Genomic DNA, 23,130 nt, shown 5'->3' with positions numbered 1-23,130 from the left:
TTTTCCCTTCTTCTTCTCCTTACATGTGCTTCATTAGGCCCCCAAATGCTCTAGAGATGCATGCATATCTAGAATGCCTGTAACTCTTGGAGGTCAGGTACCAGTTGTAAAGGTTCGATTGCCTTATATTTCACAAAAAGGTTTTAGTTAAACGTCTAGAATCTACACGACTATGTAGTGTCATCAGCTTTACAAAAATTCTTGCTGGCACAAGCTTTCCTTAGGGCTTGTAATCTGAAAATTTCTGGCATGTGCATCATGGAACGGGTGGGAGATTGATGTATATGCAATTGCTTTGTTCAAATAGACTTTCCTTGCATCCCTGACCTGAGCTGCGGTGGGTCTCTTTATTTTTGATGATCTGGATAAAACTTTTATTGTAAACAAAAAACCCAACGGGTTACAAAGGAGTGCCACAGACAGTGGCTTGCTCCAAGAGAATTATATCAGAGAAACTAGAACTAGCTGAGCCCAAAACAAAACAACTAGCTAATCTATTGGACAAAGACCATAAAGCCAGGACGTGAGCAGCCATGTTAGCTTCTCTAGGAGTCCATTTAAACTTGTTTAATTTGTTTTTTGGTTAAGAGGTTACTGCAATAATATTAACTAGCCATAAAAGATGTTCTGGCTGAAAGCCTGAGTATACAAACCATCAGCATCCGCATTTAAAATATTACATAAGTCATCATTGGGCGGTGCATTAAGTACAACAAAATTTCTAGAAAAAGAACAGCCCGTTCTAGCAAGGTTATCGGCACATCTATTCGCCTCCTTAAACACATGGGTGACCTTGACATGCTGGAACTGCTCCAGGAGGTACCTGCCGTCATTGAGCAGAGCAATACATGAGTTATTAATAGCTTTCTTAGACAGCACAAGATTTACAACTTGGGCATCTAATTCAACATGCAGATGGTTAATGTCAAGTTGGGCTGCAAGCATCAGCCCATCCCTCAAGGCCCAAAATTTAGCAGCCACACTTGTACCCTGCCCAATATTCCTCATGTAACCCTTAACCCACTTCCCATCATGGTCACGGATGAGACCGCCCCCACTAGCATGTCCCGGATTTCCCTGCGACGCCCCATCAGAATTCAACTTGAACCACCCTTGATCTGGTTTGTTCCAGCAGATTGGGTTGACAGTGCAGTGCCTAATTTTTTGCCTCTTGCTCACACAATAGAAGAATTCACGTGCTAGCTGGATACACATCAAGTGTAGGTTGGGATTGACAGGGGCATTTTCAAAAACTACATTATTTCTATGCCTCCATAAGCACCAGATAGCAAATGGAATTGATTTTTTTTTGGCGCTAGAGAAAGGGGACTCGTTTAATTCTAATAGTCTGATAGATATGTCTCATGCCAGTTTTGATATATGATATATAATATGTCAATGTACTTGCTATGCAACGTAAGAATATTTTTGGAGTAGATGGAGGAGGATGGGAGAGTAAAGGGAATGGTGGTTATAATATATTAAAATATTGCACATTTTAGCCAGTGTTCATTCTCCTCTCTTCAATCTCCCTCCATCCAAACGAAGGTAAATTACGAGCTAGGTTATCTATACTGCTTAATTACTTCTCAATGCTTGGAGCAAAGCATAAATCAAACTACTTCGTAATGCATTTTCTTCTTCTTAAAACTACTACTTATTAATGCATGTAAAACTAAAGTACAATTTTGGTGATGGCACGATGGCATTTGTTTTGTCTATAACAAAGTTATGTGCAAATATCCATCACTTATAAATAGATTCACTATGGCACTATGGGCACTTGATAAAAAAAATGAAAAGTAATCTTATCACTATATATATGTAAGCAAGTTGTGACAATGTGTGTGTATTTTGTACTTTTCTAACATCCAATAAATTTTACATATTTGAGTTTATGCTTACCATAAGATTTGGCATCTTAATCCTAGTTAGATGATTGAGTTGAAACTCAACACTATAACAAGGAAATTATCTCGATTTGGAAGGAACAATCTCTCCTTCCTATAATTAGTCTTTTCATTTAAGGACCTCACAGAAGTAGAAATTTATCCGAGAAGGATTATGTGTCGTTAAATATTAATAATTTGTCACACTTGACCAAGGCACAATTCTTTTTCCAAGAGCCTTGTAATGACGGTCCAATTCTCCTAACAAGGGGAGCTGGGTTTGAATTCTTCTACCCTGCTTATTGAAAGAACTAGGTAAAAAAAAAAAGGTTTGTATGTTGTGACTTGGAACAAACCTTTCTTCGTAGAAAAAGGAAATATCAATTTCTTCTTATAACCCATCTATGAATAATAATATTTAATCAGTAATATTAGGTTGCTCCCTTCTACCCATTTCCCCCTCCCCCCCCACCCCCCAAAAAAAAGTAGAGCCAAAAGAGGAAAAAAAAAACACTATTTTATCCAAATTATTCATTACCACTTGAACTTCCATCACTTATTTATTGCATTTTTTTTTGTGTGCACCTATTTTATTAGTTTTTATTTAAATTGATATAGAGCAATTGTAACCAATTACTATGTCAATAATTACTAAATTTAATATTTAAATATTTTCCAAGCAATTTTAATTGAAGAATGAGAAGATTGGATTAGTCCAATTAAATAAATCTCTCTCTTTTAAGAGGAAATAAAAACCAGTCCTTATCCACTTGCCATTGCTTTATTTAAAAAATCATGTGACTTATATAAATCCCTTAATAAGTTTATTTAAATAAAGAAACATAACCACCACCACTTCTAGGTGAGTTGGTACCCGGTTATGTAAGTGACCTATTGCTTGGGGGTTCAAGCCCCCACATTTACCTAGCAAAAATAAAAAACATAGATGATGATTTAAACTGTCATTATATAAGTTGGAAAAAACTCTACTCAAGACCATTAAATGAGGATAATTTATTTCAATATATACACATGGTCATATAACTACTAATCAATTCAAAAATCATTGTGGGTTTCAATGATTATGGAGCCTTTTAGAAATTATCAATTTATAAGAAAAAATTTATGTGTATAGGTTCGGATGGTCATGTGGTTGTCCTCCCCTAATATTGAGAATAATGACTTTTAATATTTTTATCTTCACCTCAAAAGAAGCAAAAAGAGGTCTTAGCTATTTTATTTTAGTTTTTTTAACTTCTTTGTATACATACAATTTTTTAAAATACTGTTATTTTTCTGTACATTGTATATAAAAGAAATATAAAAGAAAAGAGACTTACTTATTAGAGATGAAAGAAAAAAATGCAAATCAGACTTCAAAAAAGAAAAAATCCAATAGCCGAACAAAATATCCATTCCAACGACCCTGATATTACATGGACATTTATGATAAGAAAGTGAAAAAAGAAAAAAAGTGCCACCAAAATCAGTCTTCTCAATTCTGCTAAAACTTTTACTCACTCTCACAGTCACTCACTCAGTCATGCCTACAATTCTCTTCCTCTCTTCCACTCCCCATTTCCCCTCCCAATATTCTCACCTCACCGTCTCATCCTCCTTAAACCCAAAACCTCCCAAAACCCATAACCCCACTCACTCCTCCAAATCCAATACCCCAACCCCAACCACCACAAACCCAGAATTCTCTGTTTCCTCAAACCCACTTTCACAATCCAATGCCACCGTTAAAGTTCCCACACCTCCATGGATGAAGGGTCCCCTTCTTCTTCAACCCCATGAAGTTCTCGACCTCTCCAAACTCCACACCAAGAAGAGCTCTAACAATGAAAGAGTGGAAAAGTCTGATAAGGCCCTGACTGAGAAAGTTGGTGTCAGAGGCAAGAGAGCGGTGGGAAAGATCGTAAGGCAAATTGAAAAGCTTCAAAAAAACGATCTTTCTGAAGAAACCCAGATGGGTTCTGGTGAGTTTGGGCTTGAAGTGTGTTTGGAAGGGCTTGGAGAAGATGGTAGTAGTGGTGAGAGAGTTATAGAGAAAATGCCATGGGAGAAGGATGTGGAAAAGTTAGTTTTTCGGAGGATGAAGAAGGAAAAGGTGGTAACTGCTGCGGAATTGAGGCTTGACAAGGCCTTGCTTGAGAGGTTGAGAGGTGAGGCCGCTAAGATGAGGAAATGGGTGAAGGTGAAGAAAGCTGGTGTCACTCAAGGTGTGGTTGATGAGGTTAGACTGCTTTGGAGGAGGAATGAGCTTGTTATGCTGAAGTTCGATGTCCCTTTGTGCAGGAATATGGATAGAGCTCAAGAAATCGTTGAGGTTCGGTTCATGTTTTCGTTTTGTTTTGTTTTTTTTTTTTTGGGGAACGAAATTGTACTTGTTAATTCTTTGTTTTTAAGGGGACTTATTGAAACGGGTCATATAGTTGTTAGATAATTGAAGTAGGATATTTCTAATAGCATGAAGATTACTACTTATTTATGTAACAATAGAAGATAGCTGTTGTGATTTAGAATTGTCTGCGATGCTTATAAGCTGGAATTCAACTACTAATTAGGGTCAGCCGGGGCCATTTTGCCAACTACCAAAAATTCTTTGGTTTTTGCAAATTATCCCCTGATTGTTCTTCAACACAAACAAGTGCTTTGCTTTTAAAATTAATCTTTTTTCTACTACTTTGACTGTCTTTTTGTTTAAATATTACTTATGTTCTGTAGATTGACCATATAATTGTGAATGTTTCCATTTGACTGCTTTAAGATGTTTAATTTTCTGGTATTTTTTGTACTACTTATGATGCTTTCTTGATAGGTTGAAATTTCTAATTATTTGTCATGCTACTTCTCTTATTAAATTATTATTTTCTTCATTCTTGTATAATGTTTGTTTGTTTGTTTTTTTTTTTTTTTTTTTTTGCTGAATACGTTTGTTTTTTTTATTTATTTTATTATTCCGATAGTTGTCCTTGTAATTCATTTCTTAATATACAGACCAAGACTGGAGGTTTGGTTGTTTGGAGTAAGAAAGATAATCTTGTTGTATACCGAGGATGCAATTATCAGTTAACTCCGAAGAAATTTCTAAACACTCGTGCATGGCTTGCTGGCAGTCAAGAAATGCCTCTCTACAAAATGGGTCAGCCACAGTTGGAAAGAAACTCTGATACTTTTCAAGTTAACTCCGATGAAAGTGCTGTAGTTGAAAAGATTTGCGGAAAGGACAGTAAGAGAGAGACTTTGCATAGTAGCATCTTTTTAAATGAAGATTTGAATTGCCAAGCAGTATGCGGATCACTTTATGAGAGGGAAATGGACAGGTTGTTGGATGGCTTGGGACCTCGCTTCATTGACTGGTGGATGCGCAAACCTTTGCCAATAGATGCGGACTTACTTCCTGAAGTGGTTCCTGGATTTAGGCCACCATTTAGGCTTTGTCCACCACATACTAGAGCAAAGTTGACAGATGAGGATTTGACATCCTTGAGGAAGCTTGCTCGCGCTTTACCTACTCATTTTGTCCTTGGTATGACCTTGTCTGTTGTCATATTTCAGTTTTGCCCCGAACATATAATTTTCAGGAAACATAGTAACAATATAATATCTACATATAAAAAAAACTAGGACAAGAAGAGAAGCAAAATATACTTATCAATAAAGGAAGAGAAACTATACCCCTAGATGAAGTCCATGAAAGCATTGCATAAGGTTGGATATTTATGGACTATAAAGAGACTTTTTTGTGTATGATGGTCACTATTATTATTATTTCTTTTAAGATCAGATATAAATTTTTGGATACAACTGTACTATGGTATCAATATTATGTAATTGTTTGTGATTCTCTCAATCTTTGTAATTATTTTATTTCATTGTGAGAAATGACTTTTTGGACACATCTAGAGACCACTAAATTTCCTTTGATATTTAAGATCTATCTTTTAGGGTGAAGGGGTACATTAAAGTTGACTGAGGTATGGTATACAGATTTTATTATTTTGGTTAGATGACCCTAAGAGGAAGTGGGTTAAAATGAGAAACCTTTGATTTTTAGAGTTTGAACTGAAATTAAACAAACCTATAGTGCTCCCACTCATTAAAGCTTCTTGTTTCAAGACAAAAATGTAAAAAATAAAAATTAAGAAGTAAAATGCTTCTTGTTTCCCCTCTTGAACACCTTCTCCTTGGGATTTCTGTTGGGAATTTTCCATAACTGCAATAGGTGGGTAATTTAGTATTGTTGCTTCTAAAGGAATAGAAAGAATATAGAATCTGTCATTCACATGAAGTGAAGTTTTCTTTTTCACATTAAGTCTACATGGTACTTGAGCTTAAAATTTAGCCTGTAATGGTTAAATTTATAATGATTGGCTCTCAAATTAATCACAACTTCACCACACAAAAAAAAAACCTCATAGGCTAACTAGAATACCGGAAAATTCTTATGTAATGTTTTTTGAAATATGATTTTTGTGTGGAATGGGTTTAAAACCTTTTAATATGACCAGATTCTTGTCATGTGTTGGTGCCTTTTAATCAAACCCTATTAGGGAAATGACTTTGGAGGTATGGCCATGAAACCTCGCATCTGTGGCATAGGGTCATTGCCATGAAATATGGGGAAGGAATAGGGGGTTGGAGCATTGGAGCTTGTAGTAGGGCTTATGGTTGTGGGTTATGGCAGAGTATTAGTGAAGGGTGGGAAACTTTTGCGAAGCATGTCTCTTTTGTGATGGGGGATGGTTCTCGTATTCTTTTTTGGCATTATAAGTGGACTGGTGATGTTCCTCTCAAAATTCTTTATCCTCAGTTATTTTTGTGTTTAGCTAATAAGGAGGCTTGTATTTCTGAGGTGTTAAGCCCTCCAGTGGGTGATAATGACAGAGTGTGGAGCTTAAGTTTTCACAGGGACTTCAATGATTGGGAGTTGGCGGCTTCCTACTCCTTTCTAATTTCTTCCAAACCCGTCTTCCTAGGGATGGAGGGTGTGACAGGCTTTGTTGGGATCTTAATGGCAATGGGAAGTTTGATACTCAGTCCTTTTAGCATAAGATTCGGAACACAGCTCCTTCCACTTTCCCTTGGAAAGGAATTTGGATAGTTAAGGTTCCTAAAAGGGTGGCTTTTTTTATGTGGACAGCAGCCCATTGTCAGATTCTAACTTTGGATAATCTTATGTTTTGTGGTCGCCTTTTGGCAAATCGTTGTTGTTTGTGCTGTAGCAACGCAGAATCGGTGGATCACCTGTTACTGTTTTGTCCGATAGCTCATTCTTTGTAGATGTATATGCTTCGGTTCTTTGGGATTGAATGGGTCATGCTAAGTTCAGTTGTGGACTTATTATTTTGCTGGTATCATTGGCTGGGGAAGCATAGCTCTGATATTTGAGATTTGGTTTCAGGTTGTTTAATGTGGATTATTTGGACTGAACGGAATCGGCGGTCTTTTGAAGATGAGGGGAAAACTGTGGTTCAGTTATTAGAGTATTGCCAGCGGACCCTCTTTGATTGGTCTCGATGTTGGGGTTGTTCGGATTGTTCTACCCTTTTGGATTTTCTTTCATCTATTAGAATAGATTAGGGGCTGCTTCTATTTTTTTGTTTCTTTTTTTCCTTTGTTCACTACCGTGAACTCTTTGTGCTTCTCTTGTTTTTCTTTTATTAATAATATTCTCTTCTTACTTATCAAAAAAAGTGTTTGGTCATGTTAGGTGTGTTTTGGATATTTTCAATGTAACAAAGTGGTGGATTCCTATGTGGCATCTGCAACTTTTCAAGCATACTCAGAGTTCCTAATTTAGTATAATGCTGCAATGAATGAGATAAGTAATCTCATCTGTGCGTTAGACAGGACATTATCTAAAGTACCTTGGGTTAAATTTTTTAGCAATAATGGCTAATTGTATCCTGTTCATTGTGTTCAATGTGTTCACCCTTAAACTGAGCACTAGTGAAGAGTCCAGACTCAGGGACAAGGAATATAGTCTCTCTACACATGATGGCCGTATAAATGAATCACCTGAATTTATCCTTTCCTCTGAAAATATCTTGTAGACTTTATTGATGTCATTTCAGAAGCATGCACTTGAATATCAATATGACACTTATGTACCTGAGTATATGGATTTACAATTCTGTATCATAACAACTTTAATCTTTTGTAATTGTACCATAATAATATAAATTGCAGTAAGCATTATATAATGCATCCCCAGAAAAAGTAGTCTTCAAAAATAATAAAACATATATTAATATTTAACAAAGTAGAGAATGATCATCATGGGTCTATTTTAGGCACAAAATTTAAACATCATAAAGAATATTTTTCAATTTTGAATCTGTTTATCATGCTAGATATTCTTTGCTATGCTAGCTGGCGTGTGTCATCAAGACTTTAATTCCAGCTTTCCTCTGATTTTTGAAGGGAGAAATAGAAAACTTCAAGGCTTGGCTGTGGCTATCTTAAAACTTTGGGAAAAAAGTCTTATAGTGAAGATTGCTCTGAAGTGGGGAGTCCCAAATACAAACAATGAGGAAATGGCGTTTGAACTCAAGGCAAGTTTGATAGAATATAGACTTTTGGGCTGTAGATATGTGAGGTCTATGACATGCCAGTATTTGTTTTGTTTCTTATATAAAAGTGTAAAGTCTACCTATATTGATCATTCACAAGCTTTGACCGTCCATGTCATCTCAAAGTGACAGTAGGGGCAAATAAATGGCCCACCTTTTGAGGCAAGGTTGCCCACCCCTTGTTCTCCCTAATGAATATCAACCTGATCCAACTACGATAGCTTCTGATCCATGTCACTTGTGCTTATATCACCACATCACTGCCGCAGTGGATGTGGTAGCTGCTAGAATAATTCTTCATTGATCTGAGCACAAGAACACCTGTATTGATGGCTGTTATACCTGGATTTAGAAGTTTGGTTTCTGGAAGGATCATGGGGGTAGGCTTTGATGCTTCAAAGGTGAAGCCAAGCGTGCCTATGCACATACATGCATAACCTATGTTTGTGATGCTATCTATTCCTGCTTGTGCATTATTTCCATGGATATATATTTATTTGAACATTAATTATGATTGCAGATTCTTACAGGTGGGGTTCTTTTGTTGCGTAATAAGTTTCTGATAATACTTTATAGAGGAAAGGACTTCCTTCCTGGAAGAGTAGCAAATTTAGTATCGGAGAGAGAAACTAAGCTCAAAGGATTCCAACTTCATGAAGAAGGTGCACGTCTTAAAGCGATTGAAACTATTTGTTTAGATAATGGCCCAACAGAAAACACTAGTATGTCTGGAACTTTATCAGAATTCCAGGATATCCAAACAGAGTTCAGGGACCTGAAAAATGGAAATTCAGATGTTGAAATTAAATGTGAAGCTGAAAAACAAAGATTAGAGAGTGAGCTAAGAAAGCAAGAGCACAAGCTTTTTATTGTAAGGGTCAATTATGGACTTGGACTTCCCTTAATCTTATTTCATTGCACTGTTTGTGAAATATGTGTTGTGGATTTGGCAGCTTAACATAAAGATTGATAAGTCAATGAAGGAGTTATCAAAGTTGAATGCTGCATGGGCACCAGCAGAGCAGGATGCAGACCAGGAAATGATGACAGAAGAAGAGAGACTGTGTTTCCAGAAGATAGGACTGAAGATGGATAGTTGTTTAGTTCTTGGTAATGAAAATCTTACTTGTCTAGTTGTGTAATAGCTCTATCCCGTATCCTTTATTTCTATAGAAGGCAGTATTCTTGGTTAGGTATTTAAGTTCTAAACTATTGATTGGTCCAATGTCAAAATTGGAAATGAATTTACTCTTAATGTATTGGGTGATAATAATTTCTGCAGAAATTTATTTTTGGCACGATATAACCTAATAATTAGTTGCCTAAAAAATGTGTTTCATGATTAAAAGGAGTTTAAGTTTTTGTTTTCATTTGTTTCTTGCCCAAGCATGCTGCATCCTAGTTGTTTCCTTTCAATTTGTATCCTCTGTTATGTTATTGATGTTCCTCTTTTTTATTCTTACATATCAATAAAAAAAATTGTATTCTCTGTTACAGATTGATTAAATGGCAGACACATTATTTTCTACTATGTGATTGTATTTTCATGAGTAACCCTGTCAGCTCTTTTGGTATCTTGTTACTTTTATTTAATTTTTTTGAGACACACACGCAAACAACTTTTAAGAGAGGATAAGACAAATTATACTGCACAGAACACACTTTCTTAAACAATGTGGGATAATTATCCTTTGTTTTTAGAAACAAACACACACACACACAAGGGAGAGGAAATGAGGTTCTAACACAAAGACACACTGCAAACTCCACTCAAAAGCCATGGTAATTTTTATGGGAGGGGGCAAGTTATACTGCACACAACACACTTTCTTAAGCAGTGTGGGATAATTACCCTTTTTTATTAAGTTATGTTTTAACATCTGAAATCAACATCCTGTGCTCAGTAGTTATTTCTTAATGAAGTGATTAAATAGCAGTAATAAGTTATTTTCTACTTTATTTTATTTTTGATGAGTAACCTTGTCAATTCTTGTATCTTGTTACGTATATATTAATTTACTCAAATTTTAAGATCTGAATTCAATATCCTGAGCTTAGTAATTGCTTCTGTTTATAGTGTACTCCTGAGCACATGGGCCTTTCTGCTCTTCTTCTTATTTTTGGTCAGTGGATCTTCCTCTTGTTTTGGGGCTATAATTTAGGGGCAGAAATGTCAACTCTCTCAGCGAATGCTATTCTAAATTGATCTGCATATTTTGATGGCATTACTTGAATTTGCAGCTATTATGGAAATCAATCTGTAAAATATGACTTAAAGCCTATTTGAGGAACTTCACAACATTAAATTTTGTCTTGCATATGCTCTACAGATTTGGCTGACTATTCTTAGTCAATCCCACTGACTTATTTACATATCCCAACTATAGCTGGGTGCTTGTCTGACTGTCTGGTTTTATCAAGAGTGTAGAGATGAAAAAGTCCTACTTACTGCCATAACTTTGCCTTGGACCAAATGGTTCTTAAAGGAAGTAATGAAGGGACATAAAAATTCTTTCCGGAAATGATTTCAGAAGCAGTAGTCTTAGCTGCTGCCTATTTTTTTAAAGTTATTTTTGCTGTTCACACATATTTTTGTTTTATGTTGGCTTCAGGTAGGCGTGGGGTCTTTGATGGTGTTATAGAAGGCCTGCATCAACACTGGAAATACAGAGAAGTAGTCAAGGTGATTACAATGCAGAGATTGTTTCATCAGGTCATTTACACTGCTAAACTGCTTGAAGCAGAAAGTGGTGGAATTCTTGTTTCAGTGGACAAGCGAAAAGAAGGTCATGCTATAATTATTTACCGTGGGAAAAACTACCGACGGCCTCTAAAACCAGAGCACAAGAATCTTCTGACTAAGAGAAAAGCATTACATAGATCCATTGAGATGCAGAGACTTGGAGTAAGTCAATTTCTTATTTTGTTCCTACTTCATCATCTCCAGGTTCCGTAAGAATATATATTTCAATCCATATATATCATCATGTGGTTAGAGACTATGATTTGAAAATTTTCCACCCCTTTTTGTCTCAGTCGCTGAAGTATTTTGCTTACGAGAGACAGCGGGCAATCACAGATTTGAAACTCAAATTGGTAATCTTGAAACTTTAGCTTATACTTGCATCTTTCTTAAGTAGTTTATCATGAGCGTGGTAACATCCTAATTGAAGCAAGCTTTCAGCCTTTTCTTGTTGACCATTTTAAAACTGTATACCACATTATCTACTTACTCAAACCTGCTACATTTGTTTCTGTGACTGTCTAATTGGTGAATACTGCAACTAGAATCTTGGTTTCATTTTTTAGCTAATGAGTTTGCAGGCAGAGCTGCAGGATAGCAGGTTGGTCGATCAAGGAGAATGTTAAGTTTTACAAAACCTTAGGTAATGGATTTATCATGCCATGATTCCTCTTAAAACGTTCATCTTGTTTGGGAGATGAAGGATGTGGACGTGCCATTGGAGGGGAATTCCCCATCTGCTACTCACCAAATTACTTTGCAAGTAAGGCTTTAGGTGGAACTCAGATAGTTTCCTTATAGACATGTTATCCTGTTACTTGATATCCCTATGCTATGAAGTTGAGGCAAATTTTAATTTTTATATTATGATTTATGAGTAAAATACTAAATTCAGTCATTTTAGATTTGCATCATTGTACAAGGAGCACTTCTTCCTTGGTTTAAGAACGATTTGGGTACCGTGGGCCTGAATTTGTGACAAGATTTCTCTAAAAATTGATGTGAAGGACTGTCAAGGTGTAAGCTAAATTCAGAAGGTGAGCCCCAAATATATGTGTGCCTCAAGGGCATCAATTATAGGCAAGTTTCCCTCTGGTTAGGTGCTACATTAGCATTCATCCAAACATATTGAGCCTCACCACTTGATTTGACTTAATGAGTCATTAAAACTGGCATATTGGAACTGAAAATTCATCTAGATTGGCTTTAGGATAGGCATTCTGAATGTGTCATATGAACGGTTTTTAGTTAATAATGTGTCATATGAACTCCTGCAACATAGATAGGTGTTTTCACCGTTGGTTGTATCACTGTATGATGAATTAAGCCAGAGCATCTATAAGTTAACTTGCTTGAAATATTCTCTCAAATAGGACTGAATAGATAATTTTGGGAATTAGTATTGCATATTCATGTGGCTAGTGTAAAAATTAGTCATTCTTTTATGAATGGACCACTATAGATACTCGTTGGGTTATTGACTACTAAAATACATGTGGTGACCTTGACTAATTTGTTGATGATCCATAGCCGACCCCCAAAAATTTGGGACTAAGGCTTTGTTGTTGTTGTATCATGTATTCTTGCTTTGAGACAGCTAATTTTAGTTGACCATCTCCAAGATCTTCTGTATCAAACAAAATTTGCGATTAAGTACATCCTACATTAATTGTCAAGATAGTTCCATGTCTACTCTTGAAAATACCTGAATAATCACATAAATGAATAACTTAGATTTTCTTGCATATGTATTATCCAATAGTTGGGTGTTAAATGACTGCATATTGTGTTAATTGCAAGAAAATGCTGAATGAGTGAGGATACAATTAGAAGGTGTCAGCTGCATCAAGTAATCCTTCATTCCCTCTTCTAGGCTTGACTGTGTTTCTGCTACACTGCCTTTGGTGTTGCTCATCTTCTTGTTTATGAGCCACTTAAGTTGATAATGGTTAGCCTTTTGAGACTTTAGGCCTATTAAGTTGATGATGTTTAGGCTTTTATGAATTTGCTATACTCACTATGTTGTTGAATTTGTTCTTGATTTTCTTGACATTTTTACAGTTAGCCTCTACTAGTAATTTTCCAAGGTAACAAAAATTAGTAACTGGATCTCTCCTTATGCGTAGGAGAAAACTAAAACAGATGCAACAACGAAATTGACGACAAAAAAATAAAAATTAATTTAGGAATCAACACCCAGGCTTGCTTGGAATCAGCAAAAAGCAAGAAAGCAAAATCAAGGAATCATTGCCAAGGGTTGTTTGGAATTGAATCATAGCCAAGCTAAAGCCCAATTTTGAATTTCAAAAATACCCTTGACTCTAGTAAATTAAACAAAATACTAATATCCTAATTGAATTATAACTAAAATACAATCCAATGGATCAATAAAAAAATATAATTGACTTCTTCAATAAAATAAAAATAACCCTATGTCACTCCTTTTCTTTTGTTTGTTTAAAGTTCATTTTATTTTTATTTTTATTGATCCCATGTGTGGGACTCCATTTAGTATAATATCTAGTAATCAATTTCTATTTCTACTTTTTCTGAGAGAGAATTCTTGGTACCATAATCCATGTGCCTTGTAGCCTATGGGAAGCTCAAAGAAATATTTATTTTAATTTAATTTTGGAGTTAATTTAATTTTATTTTAGGTGATAGTAGTTAATTAGGTTTATTACTTTATTTTTTATTTAATTTCTTAGAGTCAAGGGTACTTTTGTAATTCGATACTTAGGATTTCTCAAGTAAGTTAGAATTAGGGTTTAGTCTAGATAGTCTATAAGCATAATGTTAACTCTTACAAGAATTGAAAGAATTTTGATGACGAATAAAATTTCTCTTTAAATTCATCTAATGGTCTGGTGCTAGCCAATTGTAGGTTCTTTTTTGTTTGGTGCTGACTCTAAGCAAGCCTAGGTGTTGACTCCTAGGTTATCTATCCTTTGTTTTCTTGTTGTTTAATTTTCATGTTGCATCTTTTTGGTTTTGTCCTGTGTCACTTTGTCATTGCATCTCTTTTATTATGAGCTATATTACTCTTTCTTGGTGCAATCATTAGTTGTTACTACACGTGACCAAAGCATGTTATATGTTTCTCTCACAAGACCGCAAATGATGCTAATTCTAACTTCTCTCCCTGTTCATTCATTTCTTGCCTTATACATTTCCAATGTTAAATTCACTTTTATCTGAAGATTGTTTGAGATTGAGATGAATTTTCCGTGAACCATCATGAGCTAATTTTGTTGAACTGTAAACAACTAGAAAGCTACTCATGATCACATGGAATGTTTAATTATGTCTGTAGTCTATCAAACTTGCCTTGAGTTCAAATGCCATTTTACTTTAATTTGGACTTTGACCTTTTCTTTTGAGTAAGTTGATAATTTTTCTTTTGAAATATTGGTTTTAGGTCTCTTTTCTGGAATGGTTAGATCCACAATATCAATCATCATGCCACTTTGGTAGCCGAGGATTGTCAAAAACTTTAAACAATCTGGTAGGTCCTTTTACATCCTTTGCAATTATGGTGTCCCTCAAAATAATCAATAAGAAGACCAGAGTCTACCTTTTGACCATTATTTAAGTGTTTTAGTTTATTTGTAACATTTCAATTTAATCAATATTTCCCTTTATATATATATATATATATATATTAAGTGATCAATATTTCCCAATTTGCACAGCTACTCATTATACAAAAGTATAAAAATAGCCTGATTGAAAGGTTTGGGTGATTGTTGTGAGCTTCAAAAGATTTGGCAAACTTCCTAGGCACCAGAAGCAATCATGGACTGTATATTATTTTCCTCTTAAAAGAATGCATGTGTTGGAGTTTCTGGAAGTTTTCAGTAGTATTACTTTGTGCTACTTGAATTTTATTTGTTCAAAAATGTGTCTTATGGTGCTCTGAGATCAGCGTAGATGTATTAAATATGCATTCAGAGGTGAGGTGCTGAGGTCTAGTTTAAAGCATGCTGCAGCATTTCATATTTTACATAAATTTACCATATGCTGAATTGTGGGACTGTTATGTTGGGATAGAAATGCCAATGAGCTCTAGCTCAATTGGCATCTCCTATCCTTGTAAGTTTTAAGTGGAGGGTAAGGTCATGGGTTTAAGACTCATGAGGTACATGCATAACTTACCAATAATAAATGAGTTATACTGGGGTACAGAGTTTAAAAAAAAAAAGAAAAGGCTGTACCCAGTGCACAAAGCTCCTGCTTTTGCAGGGTTTGAGAGAGGTCATAGTAGGCAGCCTTACCCCAATTTATTGGATAGGATGATTCTTGGAGCACTGACTCAAAAAGTTAAAAAAGTGGAGCTACAGTTAATCATGTTGGTGGAAAGTGTAACATTTGGTTGTAGGTGTAAACCATGACATCCATAAGACTAGTCTCTGCTGGTGTGAAGGTGACTGTAAGAGAAACAAATGGGTGTACATTTGGCAATCAAATAAGTCATTCAATGTTCTCCATCCATCATGTCAATTCAAATTTTAATCTAAAATTACACTAAATGTGAAACTTCCTAACAGAATTTCAGTGTGATAGTAGAGTCTCAACACTGTTTTTGGAAGGATTTGGAGAGGATGTTGTGGAATGGCCTTATGGAATTCCCAAAGGGGAAGAAGGAAAAGGCTTTGGTGGAACTTGGATAAATTGATGACTCCCTTCTAACATATCAACTACCTTACCCATGGAAGGCTGGTCAGCTGGATTAGATTGTATGCACCACAAACCCACTAGAATCATCTTTCTTGCAAGTTCTTCCACTGCTTTATTTTTTTGATAGGTAATTAGAGAACTATTATTAATGAGAAAAAATGAAAAGTACAAGTTCTTCATGATGATGAACAACAAGAAACAGATGAAACAAATAGCAAAACAAAAGATAGGGAAATCAGAAAGATAATCTAAGGGAAAACATAAATTCTGAAAGAGACGAAGAATCAGTAAAGCCCCAACAATGAAGACCACTCAAAAAGACTGCGTTGGCATAAAACCTTTAACTCATCTAACATCTTCTCCATGTTCTCAAAGGAGCGATGATTTCGTTCCAACCAAACAATCCATATTAAGCACCCTGGAATCAAATTCCAAATATTCAAGTTATGCTTCCCAAGCCACTGATGCCAGCAAGATAACAATCCTGCCACCGATCCTGGCATAACCCAATGAATACCAAAAGCTTGAAGCATGAAGGTCCATCAGAGAATGCTCAAGAGCAGTTTTAAATTCCCTTCTAATTCTAGATGATTGTAGATCCAGTGTGGAAAATATATTTCACTGCTATGTTGGATTCCTGCATCAGTGTTCTTTCTTCCTGCAACCATTTCTAGAATCATCATCCCATAGCTATAAAAATCAGATTTTTGTGAGACTATTCCAAAGTTTCTTGAAAATACTTCTGGTGCAATGTAATCCAACTGTTCCTCTTGCACCTACTAGTGACATGGTGCTCTCTTTTCTGTTGCACAATTTAGCCAGACCAAAATCTGAGATTTTTGGACAGAAATCTTGGTCCAAGAGGATATTTTGTGGTTTTATATCAAGATGAAGGATTTGTGTATTACAGCCCTTGTGCAAGTACTCCAGGCCATTTGCAATGTCAATTGCAATTTGGTAAATTCTTTCCCATCCTAAGGGGGGAATTTTGTTTAATTTACTATAATCATATATTTACTTTTCAAGAGATCCTTTTGACATGAACTCATAGATAAGAGCTCTTTTGGATCCCTCAAAACAGAAACCCAGAAGAGTGACAATGTTTACATGGGCAGTTCTACTGATGCTGACAACTTCGTTAAGAAATTCTTCTCCATTACCTTTTGACTCACTCAACCTTTACTGCCACTATATGATTATCCGGTAGCTTTCCTTCGTATACATCACTGTACCCTCCTTGACCTAGTTTGTCTTTGAAGGAGTTGTTCATTTTCTTTATGTCTGAATAGCTATATCTTTTGGGAGCAAAGGATCCGCATTTCTTTAGAAAAGCCTCCACATATTCAGCACTCTTTGTTTTCTTCTTCCAGAAGACTACTAATTTATATGACGCTGACTTCCGTCTAAGGCAACAAAGAATGACTACTGTCACTATTATACTGCAGACTGCCGCCACTGATGCTGCATTGATTAAAGAAAGCAAACACAAGAGACACATATCCCTTCAAGTTAAAAAAATATATCTATTGTTCTTCAGTAGATTTTTATCTTTGATTTTTGTTAAATGAAAACGAAGGCAGGGAATATCACTTTTATAAGTATAATGCCTATTAAAATGTTGTTCCTCAAATTGAATTTGGATCTTGCAACAGAAGCATGACACCAAACAGTGAGTGAGATTATTTAAGCAACCAATTGCCAATTGACTTTCACATTTGTGTTATAATTTATGAGGTTGTAGGTTCAATATGATAGAGGTTCTACAGTGATTATTCAGAAATTAGCTGTTCTCTCCTTATTGACTTGTACAGTCAAGGTTGTTATGATCTGCCATGAAAGGCAAGAATTCAGGGCTAATTTGTTTGATCCATTACAATATGATACTCTCTGTTTTGTCTCTGGCTTCACTTTCCACATAAGCTCAATAATTTGGACTATGAACAGAGATTGCTCTATTTGATGCTTTCTACTGGACAAATTGAATGCGTGCTTAGCATGTAAGCATTCATTATAATTTATCCCAAAAAAGTAGAAGGTAAGCACTCATTATAACATGCACTTTGACAGGAAAAAAGAAAAGAACAGAGTTCTATGTACCTTCTGGACATCTGAAAGTATAAGGCTGATCAGGGCAAAAGCAGATGGGTCATTATTATGAAAGCTGGGCAAAAGCAGATTGGTCAGGGCTGATCAGGGCATTATTATGAAAGTATAAGGCTGATCAGGGAAAAAGCAGATTGGAGCCAATTGTATAAAAGCCAGTTTCAGTGGATGAATCATTATTATGAAAGCTGAATGCATTGGAGGCCAAGGCTGGAGTGACTGATGAACAACCGTAGAACAAGGTTAAGGATTCCAAAGTGAGGAGCATAGCTGAAAAGGTAGCTGCTGCTGGTGTCAACATATCTAGAAGTACAACTATTGTTGTATAAATCTAATCTAGCAAGCCTTAGAATATGTTTTTCATGATTGATCAACAAAACCTGGAATCTTTCTAACATGATCTGTAGAACAGGGAATCCATCTTGACACACAAACTTGAATTCTGGAATGCCACAGTATGAGGGTAAGGGATCTCCCCAGAAGGGGTAGCTACTGTTGTGGAAGCCTCCACACTTGAATGGCTGACTACAAGCAGTGTAGTCCTTATTGACTGCAAATATAGATACCGTGATAAAACCTGATGTTTGTAGAGTTAAATGAAGGGTTGTCGGTTGTATTCGAGATAACCACTCTCCCGAATGGGGAATAAGGGAGAGAATTTAGGATAAATTTCTGCTTATCTTCATTAATTCATTAATACGTTATGCCCTTTAAAATAAGGCATATGACAGTTACATCAGAAATTCAAATTATAAATACAAACAACTGCTGATAACAACCAATTTACACTTATCTCTTCCTACATAATAGGGATGGCTTAATAAACAACTCCTAATTTATTTAAACTCCTAAACTGCTCTTAATATTTATCATTCCTAATCTTTAACTCCAACTACAACTTCTTTATCCTTATCCTAAGTCTCTGCATAAACTGATGTACAAGTTGAGAGTCCACGTGCATTTACGCTCATATGTTGGTCTGTTGCTGTTGTTGCTGTTGTCTGAATCATAACATACCGGAAGAATGAAAAAGATGATGAAGCTAAGATGAAGAAGCTGGTGAAGCATGGGGCTGAATTCATTGACTTCTAACATTGTAAGGAATAAACAATAAAAGAGTGAATATAACATGGTCTACAACATCATCTTTGGTAGCGGGCTCTTTTGTGGAAGGTTGGTTGCTAGACTCTCTCTCTCTTTTTCATTACCAAAAAGGTTGACCAATGAATTATTGTAGACCATGAAAGATATGTTAGCAAAAAATAACTAACCTACTAACAATTGAAAGATATGTGTTAGTGGGTAGTTATTTTTGCACACGTCTCTCATTTATTGGATTTTGATATGGATGATCTGGTATCATTTGATACAAAATACTTTTTCATTGAGGTAATTTTCCAACTAGCAACCATTTGGTGGGAGATATTAGTTAGCATGCGTTTGAAACAATTCAGTAAAATAGCATCTCGAGTCTTTTAGATTGGAGTTTATTGTAGCAACTCGAGCCTAAAAGACTTGATTTCAATGGGCTGGCACAGTTGAGGTGGAGGCTGAAATCCACGTGGAACTCGAGATTTAGACACTCGAGTTCTATTTTCTCTTCAAACCGTTTTTTCCTTTCTGTATTTCTTTCTCTGTTTTCCCCTTCGCCCACACCCCAACGATTTCTCCAACTCTCAAACCCCCAAACCCACTTTTGAAGACAAAAAACCTAGAAAAAAAAACAAAACCAAGCAACAATACCAGATAGGAACATCAAACCCAAACGGGCTCCGGTGCTGAGATCAACAAAGCCACAACAAACCCAAGCTGCTTTGGTGTCGAGATCAACAAACCCAAGGTTAGGGAGCTGCTCTAGTGTCGAGATCATGATTTTTGGGTTTGGGTTTTTGCTTTGGTGCCAAGATATTATGAATCTGTGGGTTTGGGTTGTTGCTGCGGTGCCGAGGTTTGATGAATCTATGGGTGAGGTATAAGGAGAAAAGGAAGAACATGGAGAAAGGAGGAAGGAATGAAGAAAGAAAAATCAAGTGTCTAAAACTCGAGTTCTACGTGGTTCCATGTGGAAAATTGTCCACATAAGTGTATGAAAAAATTCTGAACTCGAGGATTAAAAGCTCGAGTTCTGCATTGATCTTGAGTTTTAAACACTCGAAATGCTAGTTTTCTAGGTAGTTTTGAAATGTGACAACTAACGAAATTCTTTATATTTAAGGTTAATTGGAAAAAAAAAAAAAATTCCTTTTTCATTTCTTAGAAACCTATTTACTAAAGACAGTGTATAATCACAAAAAAATTCTATTAAGAATAATAACAAATGTCATCATCTTCCAACAATAAAAAACTAAGTGTTGATAAAATATTGTTACAATATTTAAATTTTTGCAATAAATGCTGACATATATTACAATTGAAACTCTTTATTAAATTAAATACCTACAAACATTTACAATCAATATTTTGTTATTCATACTTCATTTTTTATCATTTTATTTTATGAGCCTAACTATGATACTTAGTTTACTTAATTTTTAATGAACACCTTTTTAAGAAATAAAACAAATAAAAAAAGAAAATTATAAATCTAGATAATTTAAACCACTAATAAATTATTGTTGTTTAGGTAACAAACGGAATATCATACATCATCATTTTTAATTTCTAAGTATGACTGACACATAAAAACTCAAACTATACGAAGAAAATTTTTGGGACATTAAAATTTAGCGAGGTATTTTAAATATTGCACAATGAAGTATTCTAGGAATCATAAGATTTTGTTAGGGGTTTAACTAAGAGAGTAATAGTAGAGCACATTGTGGTAGAACATTGTCAAGTCATGGAGGCAATAGCAGAGCACACAGTAAGGACGCAAGAGAAATAAAATTCACCCTCTTCGTCCTATTATGCTTTTCCTTCAGCGGTTATAAGGTCATTTGTAGAATTTTCACCAATGTGATTGTGTTTATATTCCCTACTTAGGTATATGTTTATATGGTTTTAATGTGTTCGTTTATTTTCTTTTCAAATTTGGTCATTGTACACCTTTCAAACTAGGTGGAAGAGTTTCATTCTTCAATCAATGGTTAATATGGATTATGTGTATTTTTTGTATTCTCAAAGAGCTTGAAGTTAATGTGTCAAGGCCTTCACTTGGGTATGATTTTGGTGGGCAGCAAGTGTTTGATGAAAGTTGTGAGTATCGTCACTTTGTAGCAAGAGGTTTGTTAAAGTTGCAACTGTGACTTAAGTATTGGGATAAAGGCTTATTTAAGGGTTTATAAAAAAAAGAAAAGACTTATTTAAGGTTCATGGTCTTCTTTATTGGTTCTTTTGGAGTCTCAGTCCTTTTTAAAAATGCTCTTGCAAGTTTTGTTCTTATACGTTGGTTTGTCTCTTCTTCCCTTAATATATTGCACTTTGCTTGAGTGGAATTTTGTTTCATTCCTGATTTCTTCGCCTCCATATGTGAATGATTTTTAGTTTTTATTTTTGGTTCAAATGGTTCTAATTTGTAGAAATTATTGTATTTGGTGTGTAATTAACTTTTGGGATTTTATTGTCAAATTAGACGAATTAATGGTGATTACCTTAGTTGTTCATTTTGATTTTTGATGCTAGGATTCATGTGGGAGCTACAAAGAACTTGAAGAATTTGAGGTCTCAAAGAGTATAGATGTGATGCTAAAGGGAAAATAAGCCTCCTGTAGGTTTCAATGTCAAGATTACGATTCCATGATCCGAATTACATATGAATCAACCAAATATGCGGTGAAAGGTTTTAATAGATCTTCAAATTCCACATTAACTTTTACTTACAATTGTAATTTTGGTCTATTTTTGTGGTTTTGAATGAATTATTTTTGTGGTTTATACTATTGTATTTATCTTTTTTTAATCATCCTATTGTTTAGCAAACTTCATGTTACAGCAAGCGCACATATATGGAATTGATACTTAAACCGGTGATAGGACAAAAATTTCTAGACTTAAGTAGTTGTATAAAATAATGCATATGAGTGAGTGAACCCTGTTCCCATATTTTTCTTTGTTCGTGTTAACCTTTGGCATTCTTAGGCTTTAGCAATAATGGACTTCAATTTGCTGCTGATACATACGATTTTTAAAAAGACTTTTATGTTATTTTAATAGATTTTTTTTATTTTTTTATTTTTTATATTTTTTTTTATCATCATAATACACCTTTGGGATGGGATGTACTCATATTTGGTTTGCAAAGTTGTGGATTATATTTATCTTAATACACATTTCTATCTGAATGCTTTTATAAGAGTGTTGCAGGTGTTCCATTAGATGGGTTAACTCACCCCACACATCAATGATTCTAAGGATTGGGTGGACATAATGCATCTAAGTTTATTGCGTACATGGGTGAGAGAAATAACACCAAATGAAAATAAAATCAAAATATGAAGGTTCAAAATAAAAATGTTCAAACTTTAATGGTAAAAATTAACTTGATATTTATCTTAATTCTCTTTTCTTCTTCTTTTCCCCTAAAGGCCACTACTTTTTATTCACCTAATAGGTCGATGTATTTTCTAATTACAAAAAGATGAGGTGTAGCATAAAAAATTAATTCATTTTTGACTTTATGAGTTCGTTATACATTGTACTTATGCTAATGGAGAACAACATGAGATTCAAATGTGGTTCAAAAGAAGACACTACAAAATTTCCCCAGTGAGAAAAAAAAAAAAAAATACCACTCACATTGTGTAGAAATATTAAGTTTAATTTCTGGTATACAAATTCTAAATCTAATTATTTTACTATTTCTAAAATTAAACAATTAACTATCAAATTAGTAGATACACAAAAAATGAACTAGCCTCTCAGCATGCGCTTGTTCTGAGGCTCTTCTATTTGTTTTTTATTGTAAAGGTTAATAATTTGTATTCAATATAATTTGAGATTACTATATTTTCCAATAATAAAACATAATAATTTGTAAGAAGACTATGGAAATAGATTAGCATGGAATTTAGGAATCTCTACAGTAAAAGAGTCAAAGGACTATCATCTTATTCATACTAATATTTTTCCTGTACACTACCAACATTAAAGAGTCCAAATCAAACACAAACAAATAATATCATAAATTTTGAGTGGAAGT

General features: G+C 34.9%; 1 protein-coding gene across 9 annotated transcripts; it reads left to right on the top strand.

Moving 5' to 3' along the window:
- The first annotated feature begins 3,356 nt into the window (after nt 1-3,356).
- Nucleotides 3,357-21,761, top strand: LOC115971811 (chloroplastic group IIA intron splicing facilitator CRS1, chloroplastic-like). Of its 9 annotated transcripts, none has more exons than XR_004087348.1 (10): nt 3,357-4,221; nt 4,893-5,424; nt 8,322-8,452; nt 8,991-9,341; nt 9,424-9,580; nt 11,083-11,375; nt 11,507-11,566; nt 14,632-14,718; nt 17,958-18,271; nt 18,406-18,628. XR_004087348.1 is itself a non-coding variant. In XM_031091865.1 (9 exons), the coding sequence occupies exons 1-9, from the start codon at nt 3,433-3,435 to the stop codon at nt 21,690-21,692; spliced, it is 2,478 nt and encodes an 825-aa protein (XP_030947725.1). In that variant the 5' UTR covers nt 3,357-3,432; the 3' UTR covers nt 21,693-21,761. The 9 variants fall into 9 exon arrangements, 4 of the variants coding, with proteins under 4 accessions (XP_030947725.1, XP_030947727.1, XP_030947726.1 ...); XR_004087350.1 differs by lacking the exons at nt 17,958-18,271; nt 18,406-18,628 and adding exons at nt 11,795-11,976; nt 13,014-13,161 and having other exon boundaries at nt 14,632-14,716; XR_004087349.1 differs by lacking the exons at nt 17,958-18,271; nt 18,406-18,628 and adding an exon at nt 11,795-11,976 and having other exon boundaries at nt 14,632-14,720.
- The last annotated feature ends 1,369 nt before the right edge of the window (nt 21,762-23,130 follow it).

The sequence above is a fragment of the Quercus lobata genome, chromosome 12, assembly GCF_001633185.2.
Source record: "Quercus lobata isolate SW786 chromosome 12, ValleyOak3.0 Primary Assembly, whole genome shotgun sequence".
Lineage (NCBI taxonomy): Eukaryota > Viridiplantae > Streptophyta > Magnoliopsida > Fagales > Fagaceae > Quercus > Quercus lobata.
The sequence above is the reverse complement of the archived record's forward strand: the minus strand, read 5'-3'. Positions and strand labels throughout refer to the sequence as shown.